This window comes from Marmota monax, unplaced genomic scaffold (genome assembly GCF_021218885.2).
Source record: "Marmota monax isolate L192 unplaced genomic scaffold, Marmota_monax_Labrador192_F-V1.1 WCK01_AAM20220418_F8-fsc00696, whole genome shotgun sequence".
In the NCBI taxonomy this organism is placed as follows: domain Eukaryota; kingdom Metazoa; phylum Chordata; class Mammalia; order Rodentia; family Sciuridae; genus Marmota; species Marmota monax.
In genome coordinates this window covers 134954-151491 of record NW_026692050.1, presented here as the reverse complement: position 1 = coordinate 151491, position 16538 = coordinate 134954, and the positions used below count along the sequence as shown (strand labels likewise).

At 34.2% G+C, this 16538-nt stretch overlaps 1 protein-coding gene across 1 annotated transcript; it reads left to right on the top strand.

Moving 5' to 3' along the window:
- The first annotated feature begins 4296 nt into the window (after nucleotides 1-4296).
- Nucleotides 4297-10017, top strand: LOC124099255 (TGF-beta receptor type-1-like). Its single transcript, XM_046454316.2, has one exon. The coding sequence runs from the start codon at nucleotides 4326-4328 to the stop codon at nucleotides 5820-5822; it is 1497 nt and encodes a 498-aa protein (XP_046310272.1). The 5' UTR covers nucleotides 4297-4325; the 3' UTR covers nucleotides 5823-10017.
- The last annotated feature ends 6521 nt before the right edge of the window (nucleotides 10018-16538 follow it).

The following is a 16538-nucleotide window of genomic DNA, read 5'->3' as shown; positions in this document are numbered from 1 at the left end:
AGACTAAACTTAGACCTTTTTATGAAACAGTTTCTTAATATGAAATGAGAATAAGGTAGATATAATGAGAAGACATTTTCTCCACCAGCAGTTTGTCTAAACACCTGAGTAAATAAGAAAATAATCCTTTTATTTTCTTCTCAACATGGCAAATCTGTTTTCCATAAACTCCCAACAGAAAGGCTAAAGTGGACAGATCCACATAGCACAATCAGAAACCACACAGAGTTAATACATTTTCACCTGTGAACCAATGGTTCCAAGTTTTGGCTAAAGTGGACAGTCACCTGAAGGGCTCTTCAATTTCCAAATTTAAAACTGCATTAAAATGATGAAATCTATATCCCTGGAAAGAAACCCAGGCATCAATGTTTTTTTTAAAGATCTGAAAATAGCTGGGGTTGTGGCTCAGTGGTAACATGCTTCCCTAGCATACACGAAGCACTGTGTTCATTCCTCAGCACCATGTAAATGTAAAATAAAGATATTGTGTTCACCTAAAACTAAAAAATAAATATTAAAAAAAATATTTGAAAATAAATTATCATGTTTTGCAAAACCCAAAACCACTGCTTTACATAAACATCTTATGATAAATGAGTTGCAAAGACACATAAGATATGTTAGCCCCTCAGGCTAACCAAATTTGTCATTTAGGATTTTTTTTAACAACTATAAAAAGTACCTGTGATAACTATCTAACAAACAGAAAAATCTTATTTTGAATTAAAGTTCTAGAGATTCTTGTTGATAAGTGATTGGTATTACAGCTTTATGCTTGAGCACATTATGCTTGAGCACATTATGGCAGGAGCACATGCCAACAGAAAAGTAAAATAAGCTCCAGGTGTCGAAAATTCATTTCAAGTACACATTGTACAATGAAATAAACAATTCCCACTATGCCTTACCTTGTAAAGCTTTCACTAAATACAACACTTTGAGGACCAAGCATTTAATACATGGACCCTTACAGGATATTTATCCAAACCAGAGCACCTGCATTGTATCATTGATATGCTTTGGATAAAATAATCTTTGATAGTCATTTATGGCCATTCAACTCAGTTAAAAATTTTGAGAATACACCAGGCACTGGGCAGAGCTCTAAGTTCCTTGTTCATGAACAACAGACTTGTAAAAAGAATTAATAATTGGAGAAAGTTAAGCAATGTGTTGTGGTGCATGCCATTAATCCTGGCAATGAAGGAGTCTGATACAGCTTGATTGCAAGTTCAATGACAGGCCTGGTAATGTAGTAAAATTATATATATATATATATATATATATATATATATATATATATAGTAGGTTCACCCTACACTAAACCCACTTTGTAGCCAAAGGTTGGGACTCCCAGGTTAAACAGTTTGCACACAGGAGCAATTTAAAATTTCAGGTTTCACTTAGTATAGTACTATAGAAATGGACGAAAATAGAGCTACAAATCAAACATGGTTGGTGCTAGAAGCTTGAATTTTCAATTTATATATATATATATATGTATATATAGATAGATAGATAGATATAGATAGATAGATAGATATAGATAGATAGATATAGATAGATAGATAGATAGATATAGATAGATAGATAGATAGATAGATAAATTTGCATGGTAAATTGATGCTTGCTTCCATCCCCAGCACTGAGAAAAAGAAATAAATGAATAAAAATTAATGTTTACCAAGTTGTGGCTGAAATGAAAAAAAAAAACTTATGTCCAAGTGTTAGAACATAGATGAATGCCTAAGAATATTAAAATCCAAAGTGAACTAATTTGAGATTTCAACCAAATCACTAATCGTTGCTAGTATTCTGATATACATATTTCACAAACATAATTTTTAAAATTTATATTGAAGTACAATGCACAAATAAAAACACACAAAGCATATATGTAAAGGTTCAGAAATTATCCAAAAGTGAACATAGTTTGAATTAGCCTTGCTCAGGACAGACTAAATCATTTTCTCTATCTATGATCCCCAAAAGCATAGAGGTTCTTAACAACTAGCATGGAAAAGCTTCAATATATAAATATAAAATGTATATAAATAAAGTAAACATTAAACCAGTTACCCAGATTCAATATCTGCTTATTACATGCCATTTTTATTTTTTCTACACTTCTAACCATACTGCAAAGTAGGCCAACCCCCTCCCCCCTGCTGTATATTTCTTTTCTGGTGAGGTCATATGTACATGTGTTGAATGTCACAGATATTAATTTACAGTTTTGACAAACAGAATGATAAAAACTTTCACTGCTTTTAAGCACTGAATATTTATATCATTCCAAGACAACTATTTTCTTTTACATGCGAATTTTGTTCCCAGAGGGATGGATATTTAGCCATATTTTTATTTTGCCTGACTTTATGCAGTATAATTTTAAATGCTGTACAGTATCTGTGAGAGTCAATAAGCATATGTGTGTCAGTAATGTGTTTCTTTTTATTGATGACTGCTTTGTATTTTAAGGATGTACTACAAATTGTTCACTTCAATATTCCGGAACATTAGAGTTATTTCCTTTTTTGGACCATTAAGACTACTGGGACCATCAATATTCTTAAACAAATAACTCATCTTATTCTTCCCCAGTATTTCAATGACACAGTATTCCACTCTTATTGGTTGCTTTGAAGATTATAATTTTTATCTTGTCATATCTATTTAATTAGGGTCAATATTATATGAGTTTGCTAAATATAAAATAAAAACCATATCAGACTATTTATTTTCTTGTATCCTTTTTGCAACTACTATAAATATTGATCTACACGTTGCAGATTCCCAAATAACTGTATAATTTTTGTAAAATAATCATAGATTATCATAAAACAAAGAGGAAAAAGTAATAATCATAAGATTGCTAATATGCCAGCCATAGTGGTATACACCTATATTTCCAGTAACTTTGGAGGATAAATCAGGTGGATCAACAAGTACAAATACTTCCTCTGCTACTTAGCAAGGCTCTAAGCCAATCAGCAAAACCTTGTCTCTAATAAAAAAAAATTAAAATGGCTGAGGAAATCAGGATGTGGCAAGTGCTTAAGTGTCCCTACATTCAAACAATGGTACTATATAACAAATATGTGTGTTTGTGTGTGTGTGTGTGTATACATACGCACACGCACACGCACACACACACACACATATAAAACTTAGGCAGTGTGGTAAAACTTGATAATGATATAGCATGTAATGAATTTAATAGGTAGTACTGAGAAATTATAATGTTATTAGTGACATTTTTGCTACAATATTAGTAAATATGTTGTTTTGGGTAAATTTTCATTCCTATGTGCCACATAATCATAAGTTAAAATTTTCAATGTCATTATTTATAAGCTTGGAAACCATTTAAAGAACAGGATATATTACTTGTTATATTGATTGTTGTACGTTATACAGGATATTTTGCTCTCAGTTTTTTAAAGTTTCAGAAAGTGAATTAAAGAATGATTTTAATGTCATTGAACACTACAAAATAAGGAGTATAGAGATCCCTTAATACCCCAGTGAGAATTCCAAGACCCATTCCAAATGAAAAACAGTTCTATGTGGACATACTGAATTTAAGTCTTGACTCTCAATTTATTATCTAAAAATGAAAATACACTTAGAGAATGTTCAAGCAGAATTTCATAACATTAAACACATTCATCAGAAGCCCATGTTGGCTTTTCCATTTCATCAAATTTTTCCTTTTTTTACACATTTCATTTTTGGTGACCTTAAAAATATCTACTTTTCAAGCTCTGTTATTTCTCATTTGGGGAAAGAACAAAATTAAAAAGCAAGAGACAAAAGGAAGCTACATTGTAAATATATTACTTTGACCATATTAAAAACATTGGTGGGAATCTCACAAAACTACAATTTAGAAACAAAAAACAAGAGCACCAAACAAACACAAATACATCCACTCAGCACAAGAAGTGAAAGAAATGTGAACCAGCAAATTCCCTGTTCTCAATTAAGTAGAAGATAGAAGCAACAAAGAAATCTGACAATCTTCAAAAATAAAAACATGTCTGATCAGGAAATTTTTCAGAATCAGCCCTATAGTTTTGAACATTGCAAGTAATAAATATATTCAAATATATTTTAGAACAAAATATTTTATAAAGAATAAGTAATGAGAAGTCAATTAAATAATAGGGAGAATACTTCCTGAAGTCAAACCACAAAGGTCACATTCTCAATAAACAGTAGTTAATAAAATAAAATAAAAGGGGGCGAGGCGAGGCTTGCTGAGGCGAAGCGGCGGCTGGGCCGGGCCGGGCCAGGCCACAGGCGGTGGCCGCGGGACCATGGAGGCGGGAGCCGCTGCTCCACGTCGCCAGCTGCTTCTCCTCGTGCTGGCAGCGGCCGCCACGTTGCTCCCGAGGGCGACGGCACTACAGTGTTTCTGCCACCTCTGTACAAAAGATAATTTTACCTGTGTGACAGATGGGCTTTGCTTTGTCTCTGTCACGGAGACCACAGACAAAGTTATACATAATAGCATGTGTATAGCTGAAATTGACCTAATTCCTCGAGATAGACCATTTGTATGTGCACCCTCTTCAAAAACTGGGTCTGTTACTACAACATATTGTTGCAATCAGGACCACTGCAATAAAATAGAGCTCCCAACTACTGTAAAGCAGCCTCCTGGCCTTGGTCCCATCGAGCTGGCAGCTTTCATTGCTGGACCGGTCTGCTTCGTCTGCATCTCACTCATGTTGATGGTCTATATCTGCCATAACCGCACTGTCATTCACCATCGAGTGCCAAATGAAGAGGATCCTTCATTAGATCGCCCTTTTATTTCAGAGGGTACTACATTAAAAGATTTAATTTATGATATGACAACATCAGGGTCTGGATCAGGTTTACCATTGCTTGTTCAGAGAACAATTGCAAGAACTATTGTGTTACAAGAAAGTATTGGCAAAGGTCGATTTGGAGAAGTTTGGCGAGGAAAGTGGCGCGGAGAAGTTGACGTTAAGATATTCTCCTCCAGAGAAGAACGTTCATGGTTCCGCGAGGCAGAAATTTATCAAACTGTAATGTTGCGCCATGAAAACATCCTGGGATTTATAGCAGCAGACAATAAAGATAATGGTACATGGACTCAGCTCTGGCTGGTGTCAGATTATCATGAGCATGGATCCCTTTTTGATTATTTGAACAGATATACAGTTACTGTGGAAGGAATGATCAAACTCTCTCTGTCCACAGCAAGCGGTCTTGCCCATCTTCACATGGAGATTGTTGGTACCCAAGGAAAAGCAGCTATTGCTCATAGAGATTTGAAATCAAAGAATATCTTGGTGAAGAAGAATGGAACATGCTGTATTGCAGACTTAGGACTGGCAGTAAGACATGATTCAGCCACAGATACAATTGATATTGCTCCAAACCACAGAGTGGGAACAAAAAGGTACATGGCCCCTGAAGTTCTAGATGATTCCATAAATATGAAACATTTTGAATCCTTCAAACGTGCTGACATCTATGCAATGGGCTTAGTGTTCTGGGAAATTGCTCGACGATGTTCCATTGGTGGAATTCATGAAGATTACCATCTGCCTTATTATGATCTTGTACCTTCTGATCCGTCAGTTGAAGAAATGAGAAAAGTAGTTTGTGAACAGAAATTAAGGCCAAATATTCCAAACAGATGGCAGAGCTGTGAAGCCTTGAGAGTGATGGCTAAAATCATGAGAGAATGTTGGTATGCCAATGGAGCAGCTAGGCTGACAGCCTTACGGATTAAGAAGACATTGTCACAACTCAGTCAACAGGAAGGCATCAAAATGTAATTCTACAGCTTTGCCTGAACTCTGCTTTTTTCTTCAGATCTGCTCCTGGGTTCTCATTTGGGAGGTCAATTGTTCTACCTCACTGAGAGGGAACGGAAGGATATTGCTTCCTTTTGCAACAGTATATAAGATTGATTAAAAACTTCCCAGGATTCTTTGGACCCAGGAAACAGCCACGTGGGTCCTTTCTGTGCACTATGAACGATTCTTTCCCAGGACAGTTATAAAATGTTGTGTAGTCTATCTTTATTTTTGATTAACAAAACTTGTTTTTTTTTAAAGAATATTGCTGGTCTTAACTTTAGGTAACTCTGCTATGCTGAAGATCATATGTAAGGTTAAAGGAACTGGATTGTTGGGTTATATGAAATATTTCTTATTTTTAAAGAAAGTGATTTACTCCTGGTTAGTACATTCTCAGAGGATTCTGAACCACTAAAGAGTTTCCTTGATTCAGACTTTGAATGTACTGTTCTATAATTTTTCAGGATCTTAAAACTAATACTTATAAAACTCTTGAGTCTAAAAATGACCTCATATAGGGATGAGGAACATAATTTATGCAATTGTATTTTGTACACTGTTGTTCTTTCACATATTCAGAACATTACATGCCTTCAAAAGGGATTGTACTATACCAGTAAGTGCCACTTCTATGTCTTTCAAATGGAAATGAGTAGAATTGCTTAAAGTTTGTTTGTTAAATCCTATAGTGTTTGAATTTAAAAAGTTTATTTATCTGGGTAACCCAAACCTTTTCTATTTTGTTTTTTGGAAGGGTTTTTGTGATATGTCATTGGGTATTCCATTTTGAAAATGCCTTCTCCTACCAAAATGTGCTTGAACCACTAAAGAAATGCAGTGTCATGAAATCAGTTGTTCCATGGTCATGTTGGAGTAATCTCACCTCTAGCTTTTGCAGTTGAGTTGTGTGGTCTGAGTGTACTTTAAACATTCAAGCGGCACTCGAGATGCTCACAGTGCTTTAACTTAATCTTGATAGCATTCAGACTCATTTTCTATAAGGGAAAGTGTGTCTAGCTCTTGTGAGAAGTTGTGTGGTATTCTGTAAGCCATTTTGTTCTTTGTTTGATCAAAGACAGTGTTATTTTTTTAAGAAATGAATTACATTTAAATTAGAATATGGTTGATGTTAAATAATATACCTTTTTCTAGGAAGGCAAATGTAGTTAATAATTTGAATAGACAACAGATGGGTACAACAATCACATTTGTTTTGTAGATGTAAGTGTTCAGTGGATTCCTGTTTTTGTGAGGTTAGAGTTAGTGTAGATTGGAGGTCTCACTACACTTTGAGGAAGGCAGCTTTTAATTCAGTCTTTCCTTATCTCATACGTGCAGATATTGCAACTGCTCAATTTCCATGGTTATATAATGAATTCAGTGCACCTTGATATTGGGAAAGCTGATAACTAATGCACACTGAGTAGGTTTTCCATTTACAGATGTTTTCAGTCAAATTAAATGTTTAAAGTAAACTTTTCATGGTCTTCTCAAGTGAAGTTGGAACTATCTTGTAACAACTGGTTTTTACTTTTAGTACTGTAAAGTCTCTTTGTAGGGATTTTACAGTTTGCAGAGTCTTTCTTATCACTGTGATCTTATTCTGAGGGGGGAAAACTATCTCATAGCTAAGAGGGGAACTGACCTTGTAGTGCTGTCCCTGAGAAGAGGGTCACAATAACCTTCACAGTATTTTGGTCAGAAAGATTGTGGTTATTTACACTGAATGAGTTGCATTCTGATAATGTCTTCTCCTCATACATAGAATAAATTTGAAAGACTATTTGGTCTTAAAACTAAAGTAATTTTAGAATGAATGACATATTCCATAGGAACTTAGTGTAAATTTCATGTGTTTAAAAACATCCCGGGGAAAATGTGCTTAGAGGCTAATACTTTGACCACAAATTTGAGGGTTTTTTCCTGTAGTTACTATGATTTTATTGAAGTAAATGAATAATTTTGAGAGGTTTGTTTTTATAGTTGAGTTATATTACCTGTTTAATATTCTCTAGCTCTATGATCAGGTACTAGGTTTTCTTGTTTTTGTTTTTGTCTTGGCCTTTTCTAAGCTTACAAGATCTGCTTTATGAAATCCAGGGACCAACGCATTTTATCACAAAACTATTTTTATATAATTTTAAGAATGTACCAAAAGTTGTTTGAATTAAAGTTGTAATACATGATTTCTCACTTTCAAATAAGATAATCAACTTTTAGTAAAGATAACATCAAAAATTGAGTCATACTATTCTTGCCTAAGTGGATAAAATGTACTTTTGATGAATCAGGGAATTTTTTTTTTAAGTTGAAATTTAGTTCTAAATTGAGTTTACATATTACTGCAGCTAATTTCTTTTTTGCCTAGGGACACCTTGATGAACCCCAATTAAGTAATATTGAAAATGAAAGTAATATTAAAAGATGAGATAGGTCATAACTTCAGATAAATTTGGCTGGAGTAATACTTGTGTCATTTAGAAACATAGTCCTTTGTTTATACTGCCTGTGCTAAATGTTCACCCTCCAAGATTTAGCAGGCTAAAAAATATCTTCTAGAAAATCACTTGCCCACATCATCTTGTCAGTACTTTGAGGAGTGAGAGTGGGAAAGAATGACATAATGGGGCGTCGACATCCCTGGTCCTTCCTCCCTATCTTCAGTTCTCTTTCTTCTAGCCTGCCTTCCTGCTGGCTCCCTACCCTTTTGACTGGAGAGTCGCTTTTGAGGCCTGGAGTGAGGTGGTTGATGAAAGTTGTGGAACATACTTCCATTTCCTTGAGTCACTGGATGTGGCAGGGATGAGTGGATGAGGCTTAGGATATTCCTGCATTAATTTTAGCTGAGTAGAGTGACAGCAAGGTGGCAGCTGTGACAGTGGGAGTGGGCCAGAAACAGTGGGCACTCATGTCCCTTGTAGGACAGTAAAGCCTGAAGAGCCGAGCCTGTAATTCTGCTGTAACAATAGTGCTCAAGAAGTGCCTTGAGTCAGTGAACAGTGCCACACCATTAAGAAATCCAGATTTCACTTCTTACTGTAAAATTTAAGTGGTCACTTGGCCAATTTGAAGTCCATGGGTGAGTTGCTTTTTTCCCCCTCATGTTTGAGAAGTGTCAGAGACTTTTTGTAAAACAAATGAAAAAGTGCTGATTAACATGCACAACAAAATTAGTATCCCATTAGCTATCAAAAGGTTGTTTTTATCCATGTACCGAAGAATGATTGTAAATCAACTGTTTTGTTTCTTGATTGTCACAGTGTTCTGGCTCCAAATGGTGGATACTCCAAATAAGGTTCTGTTACAGCAAGGCAGAAAATATTCAGTTATTTTGAGATCCTAAAGAATAGGATAACTCCACACATGTATTGCACCTTCTGTGTTTTGGAATGCAAGAATACTTGTGGGCCCTCTCTCTGGGAATGCTGGACTCCCTAAGACACCACGAGGACTGTCAGTACACTATTTTCAGTCCCATTATGCAATCTTATTTTTAAATGGAAACTTTTAAAAATATGATTAATAACATTCAACCTGTTACTTAAAATTTATGAACTTCAGTGAATTTGTTTTTATTTTTAACAAGATTTGTGAATTAAATATCATGAACCGTGTTTTGATAACTCTTTTTTCACGTTGTGCCAATGGAATAGGGTGTTTTATATTTCTTTGTATGTCAAGGAGATGCTTCAAAATGTCAATTGCTTTAAACTTAAATTACCTCTCAAGAGACCAAGGTACATTTACCTCATTGTGTATATAATGTTTAATATTTGTCAGAGCATTCTCTAGGTTTGCAGTTTTATTTCTATAAAGTATGGGTATTATGTTGCTAAATTCAAATGGTACTGTATTGTTTATATTTGTACCCCAAATAACATCATCTGTACTTTTTGTTTTCTGTATTTTATTGTATTTGTGCAGAATTCTTTTGACTTTATCAGTGTAGTCTCTGCACTTTCAGATATGTACATAAATGTCCATATAAATTTTCATTTAAGTTGAATGATTTTGAAAAGCCTGTAAAGAGGAGAGAAAACATAAACTGCATTTCCCCATAAGTTTTTTAATATTGTATATTGTATTTGTAGTAATATTCCAAATGAACTGTAAATAGAAAATAGAAGAGTGAAGCTTAAGTCCTAACACTACAGTAGAAAATGAAAGCAATGCGAATAAATTACTTCCCCCCCCCAAAAAAATAAAATAAAATAAAATACTTAAGAATTTGCCTGACCAAGCTGTTGCTGTTTGTGACTATACAGTAGGCAGGGTATAATCATATATAATTATAATTTGCAAATATGTACACAACTTAGAAAACCACTATTTATATTTGATACCTACCACATTAGCAGGATTCACTTTGGTCACATATCAATTTAACTTGCAAAAAATCCCTAGAGATTCATATTTCTACTAAAGGCAATAATCACAAATATAGCAGCTTAAAATAATAGAAACTCATTTTTTATAATTATGGATGTTTTCATTATCATAACACAGGATTAAAATCAAAGTGTTAGCAAAGCCACACTCCTTCCAGATGCTCTAGAATACAATCATTCCAGCTTTTAGTGGTTACTGGTATATTTTTCTGTGGTTGCAAATGTTTCCCTTCTCCTTGTGGTGATGCAGCCTTCAAAAGCATAAAGAAAAACAAACTATCTTTTTTTATATAGAACATAGTGCTGTCACAAAAGGTTATGACATTCAAATTGTTTAGAATCTGAAAACCATAGCAAGATAGATGGCAGATCCTTCACTGAGCTTATTCTTATTCTTGTACATTGTATTTGACAGAATTACACAAAAGAAAATTTCATGCACAGTGGATGAAGAAAGAGAGGGGACACTGAGCCAGCAGAATAAAGCTAGATAGGTTCACATTCCACAAAAGTGAGAGAGATGGATAAAAAAGAGTGGCATTATACACTGTCTCAAAATGAAGAGCAGAGGACAGAACTATGTGCACAGTGCAGGTCTTATTTTTCTTTTTTCTTTGAAGGCTAGAAACTCTCCCAATCCCATGGATTTTTGGATTATTCTAATGAATAATCTATTCATACTTTCTGTCTGTTCTTGATCAGCCTCTTGCAATAAATGTTCATGGTACTTATTTGAAAACTGGGAAGGGCAAAACTACATACATTAGTTATCTCTGTTACTCAAATTTTAAGACATTTTCCCTTATACTTCTATGGATTTACATATCTGAAGATCATTTTTAAAAATTTTTTTTAGGTCAAAGAACACCCAGTCATTAAAACTAAAACATAAAGTGGGAGTAAATACTTGCAGAGTACATATGTAGCAAAAAGTTGATATGACAGAATGAATGACATGGTTATATTTGTGAGGGAAAAAAAAGACATACCAAAAAAATTAAAGCAGTGTCAAAAATATTTCTAAATGCACTTAACGAAGAAGGAAATATTCAACTGTTACATGAATATACAAAAAGGAGTGTAAATAACTATTAATAAAACAAGTTAATAATAAAGCCAATTCACTATTTGATACTCACCAAGAAGGAAAACATGAACAAAAAGGCAAAAGATCAAATAAGACTAAAATTACAAACATGTTAATTGATTAGAATTGTCATCTTCTGTTTGCCATGCCAAATTTTAAAGCCAGGTTGAAAATTTATTTGGTACTATCTACATAAATGTGGTACTATCTACATAGGCATAACTTATAAGTCATCGATTCTACTTTTTCACACCAAAATATTCTTAGAATGTTCCAACAGAGAGCTGCACCACTGCTTTCACCACCAAAGTAGACTGCATCTTTCACCATCTTCCACTGTCCATGTCCCTTAAGTCAGGGCCCTACTAACCAAGTCTCCCATACACCTATGCCCATCCATATAACAATGTCAGAGAATAGCATAGAGAATGTGGCATAGTTGAAAATCAAGGATCTGAAGGAGGAGACAATGGAAGAAAAGGCAAACTGTACAGAGCAGAAAAAAATGGTTGTGAAAGACTAGGTGAATGGATCTTAGGAGGAAGAAGAAACTGCTGAGGATGAATTAGATGAGAAAAAAGTGTATCCCAAGAGAGGGAAAACAGGTAATATTGTGACAGAATAATTTTATGCCAGTGGCTTCTTATGCAAAAATTCCTAAAAACCAAGATGTAGTTGTATAATGGTTTAATAAAACAAGTATGCCACACACCTGGTTCCCTGCTCATAGAGCTCTACCAGAGATGTAACACTCTTTCTTTTCTCTCAAGCCTTGAAATTTCTTTCTCTCAGACACTGCTCATCAAACATAAATTTGCTGTTGCTACACTTCCTGACCTCTTCTATGTGAGCTCCCTCAGATTTTCTCTAGTAACACATACCTACTTTTTTTTTCCTTCAATCTATCCCACCAATCTTTATACCCAGGTAACCTCTCATAACTGAACTCTTAATGCTGCAACCCTGACATTTTGATCTATACCTCTTTATTCTGACTCCTGGATCACCCTCCAATTTGCTCCACCAACAAAATGTCAAGCATGATTGGTGTCTGATTTGGTTTCCTATATAATGAGTTACATATTCTACCCATTTTTGTATGTATAAATAAATAAATGGTCCCACTTCTGTTTTTTGTTTTGTTGTAACAAAGAATAATACTTTAAAATAACTAGTTAAAACAAAACCTCCAGGGAGACCAGAGGGTATGGTGAAAGCAAGAAGACATGAAACTATTCTCTGTAGCACCATTAATATTCTATTTCCTAATAAAAATAGTAGTTATGTAGTATGTTCCCTTTGTAAAACTTAATTGATCTGTATAAGTTTGATAGTGGTCCAGTACTTGCCTTGTTAAGTAAGATCAAATTCATTTCATGAAAGGTGGTAGGAAAGAGCATAAGAAAGAGACTTTAAAAGAATAGTAGAAAATACCTTGGGGTAATGGATAAATTAATTGATTATTAAACTGGTTTTATGAATGTGTTTGTATACCAAAAGATTAATGTATACACCTTAAATATGTACAATAATTAGGGCTAGGGATATAGCTTAGTTGGAAGAGCTCTTGCCTCATATGCACAATGCCCTGGGTTCAATCCCCAGGAGGACAGAAAAAATATGTATAGTAAATATATCAATAAACCTGAAAAAGTTGTCTTAAGTTGAATTTAAAAACAAATTACACTAGGGCTGGTGCTGTAGCTCAGTGGTAGAGCACTTGCCTAGCACATGCAAGGTCCTGGGTTCAATTCTCAGCATCATGTAAAAATATATAAAATAAAGGTATTGTGTCCAACCAAAACTAAAAAAAAAAAAAATTAAAAATAATACTATTATTAAGTGACAAATATAAAATTACTAATGAAGGATATATATGTATTTATAACTACATCCTCAAAACTCCCTCAATTTGAAGCCTCCAGCAGATCTTAATTATAATGATAACATTTCATTTTGAGAGTTATGTCTCCTCTGACCTTGGGGAGTCAAAAAGCCTAGACAAGAGATGTGAGAATATACATTTTAATCAATGTTTCTTCCCCAAACCAATTAGAGGAGTGGCACTGCCCTCAGAAAGAGAAAGAAGACCAAACATGAAAGGGCCTAAAAGAAGATGATCGTTTCCCACCTGATGCTGGATGCAGATTTTTTCCCAGATGTCAGATAGCATAAAAAGGAAGAGAGTTTGAGGAGTTGGAGGTCCCATTTTGGTATATCTTTCCACAGCCTTGACTCTAGAACTTAAATCCATTAAAGACAAACATCTTATTTTGCAACTTTGCCTTTGATCTAATGCCTAGGCTGTGATGTCTGTTTCTTCACTTGATATGAGGTACTGTTAAAGTTTTAGCACTACACTGATGTACACATGTCTGCACAAATTAACATAATCTCAATAATGCTCCAGAATTAAGTTAGAAGAAAATCTGTACCAATAGGACAACTGCGTTTTTCCAGAGAATTTTATCACAATATGTGACAGAATCCTGGTTTCCACTTATATAATTGGTGAATGACTTCTTCTAGATAGAGCTTATTAAATCATTATTGGGCTGGTTTATCAATTCATTCTGGACTTGTCCAGATTTCTCAGGAGGAAGGTGTTAGCTGATGACTTCTGAACTTCAGAGAGTTAGCTATCATCCTTCACATGTGGCACCTTGATTCTCTGCTTTGATAACTCTCTCTCTAATGTGAGCTCACTATTTTGAACACAGCAGGGTTTGGAAAGCAAAAGCAAAAAAAAAAAAATGAAGGTCTTTTGAATGTAACAGAATATGCGTTTTCATTGTTTCAGATTCCTATGAGCCATAGAAAATAAAGAAATGCCAGGTGTGGTTGTGCACGCCTGTAATCCAAGAGGCTAAGGACACTAAGGCAGAAGGATTTGAGTTAAAAACCAGCCTCAGCAATGTTGAAGCACTAATCAGGAATGTATTATATTGCTTCAGGTATATATATATATATATATATATATATATATATATATATACACATACATACACACACACATATACATACATACATACATACATACACACACACTTACATACATATATACATATATATATATATATATATATACATATACATACACACAATATTATGATCTGAATTAATCAATACAATTAACAAGTTATAGATTATATATTTAAAAATATTGATTAATAAAATAGTAAGTATAGCCACAGTGACTCCATCTTTATGGTTCCCAAGTGAAACTGATATATAAGCTGCTTTTAAGAATTATTTTTTTTAAAAAAAAAGATATTCTGTACCTCAAACATCTGAACCCAGGATATAAAACCACAACTGTGCTCAGACCCAGGATGTGGTTGTTTGACTATGCTCTGATAACTTTCAGCCCCTATACTCTGTTTGCTTGCAATTTGCAGATCCCATAGAATGTAGTTTTCTTCCTTAAGTACTGGAACCACAAACAGCCTGGTACACTTCTGTCAGAAAGCCATTGAGGCATGAGAGAAGCATCCCTTGGCCAGGTAATAAAGCTCTCTAATTTGCTTCAAATTTGGTCTTTGAGTGTTTTCTGAACAGTATCCTTATAACATGTATGTATTAGCTTTCTGTGGACCTTTATTTTTATTTAATATATGTATATGTGGTGCTGAGAATCGAACTCAGTACTTCACACATGCTCAGCAAGAACTAGACATGATGGTGTATATCTATAATTTTTGTAATTTAGGATGCTGAGGCCAACCAAGACCCCTGGTCATGAGGGTAAATTCTTATAATTCCAGCATCTCAGAAGGTAAGGGAGAAAATTCTCAAGTTTAAAGGCAACCCCAGTAATTTAGTAAGTGCTTAAGCAACTTAGCCATTCCCTGTCACAAAAATGAATAATAAACTGTGCATGGTGGTGCATGACTATAATTTCAGTGGTTTAGGAGACTGATCCATGAAGATTTCATGTTCAAATCAAGCACCAGCAATTTAGAAAAGATAGAAACAACCTACTGAGACCCTATCTCAAAATAAAACAAAAAAACCTGGGGATGTGGCTTAGTTGATATGCAGCACCTGTTGTTTCAGTACCTGGTACAAAAAATAAAACAACAACAACAACAACAAAAATGGTTTGGATGTGACTTGGTGGTTAAGTGCTACTGGGTTTAATCCCTGGTACTAATAAAAGTACAAAACCAACTGGGTAACTTAGGCAGAGATAATATTGTGCAATGATAGAACACTTGTAGATTTGAATCCCAGTACTCAGAAAAACAACAAGAAGAAGAAAATAAAAGTTGTTTTGAATGGAGATAAAGACATACAACCATGAAAAATACATAAGACAATATATCTAGTGTAGGGAGAGAACTAGTAATTTCCTAAAGTCATGTTTACAATAAATTTTTTTTAAACAATTAATTCCTTAGTTTAGTTGGTAGATATACAGAATTTACAAGTGAGAGTTACTCCTACACATTCAACAAGAAATAAGTTAAATAAACTGAAAATGACTGAAACCATATAAGAACTGATTTCCATTGGTGAATAACTAATGTGACCTGCAAGAGACAATTCTGAAGCTTTTGATTTTATAACAAAAAAGTATAAATTGGGTAAAATTACATCAGGATTTTTTAACCAAGCCAAATGTTTGTTGTGTGTTAGTGATGAATAAAAATGTTAAACACTTCAGTCTGCACACAGTCCCCTATTCTTTTACACAGATTTCTTCAGAAAACCCAAAATACCTGTCAAAGAAGATCAGGAAGAATCCTGAGAATCTTTTCTACATGATGTGAGGTCTTTTTATTTTTCTGGTACTAAGGATATATAGCCCACATATGCAGTTTTATATGTTGCATTAAATATCCATTAGGAAAGAACAAAAATGTGTATTTCAATAGCCTTTTATAATTTTGTTTTTCTCTTTACTTTTCCATTTTCTTGCTCTACATTTCTGGACCAGAAGGTATAATAGTAGGAATTGTGTTGGTATTGTTTTTATGTTTATTAATTTTGCTGGGCTGAATTTTCATGGATTTCTTTTCCTGTCATGCTAAGATTCACTCAAAAATTGATGTTTAAAGAATATATACTGAATGAATTATGAGCTATGCTTATAATAGACACATCGTAGTAACACACAAACTACTAAGCAGCACTGAACTGAAACAACTTAAAAAGTCACACAACTATGTTCTTTATAGGCTTGTCAGAGTGATTAATGAGCTGGATAAATGAAAT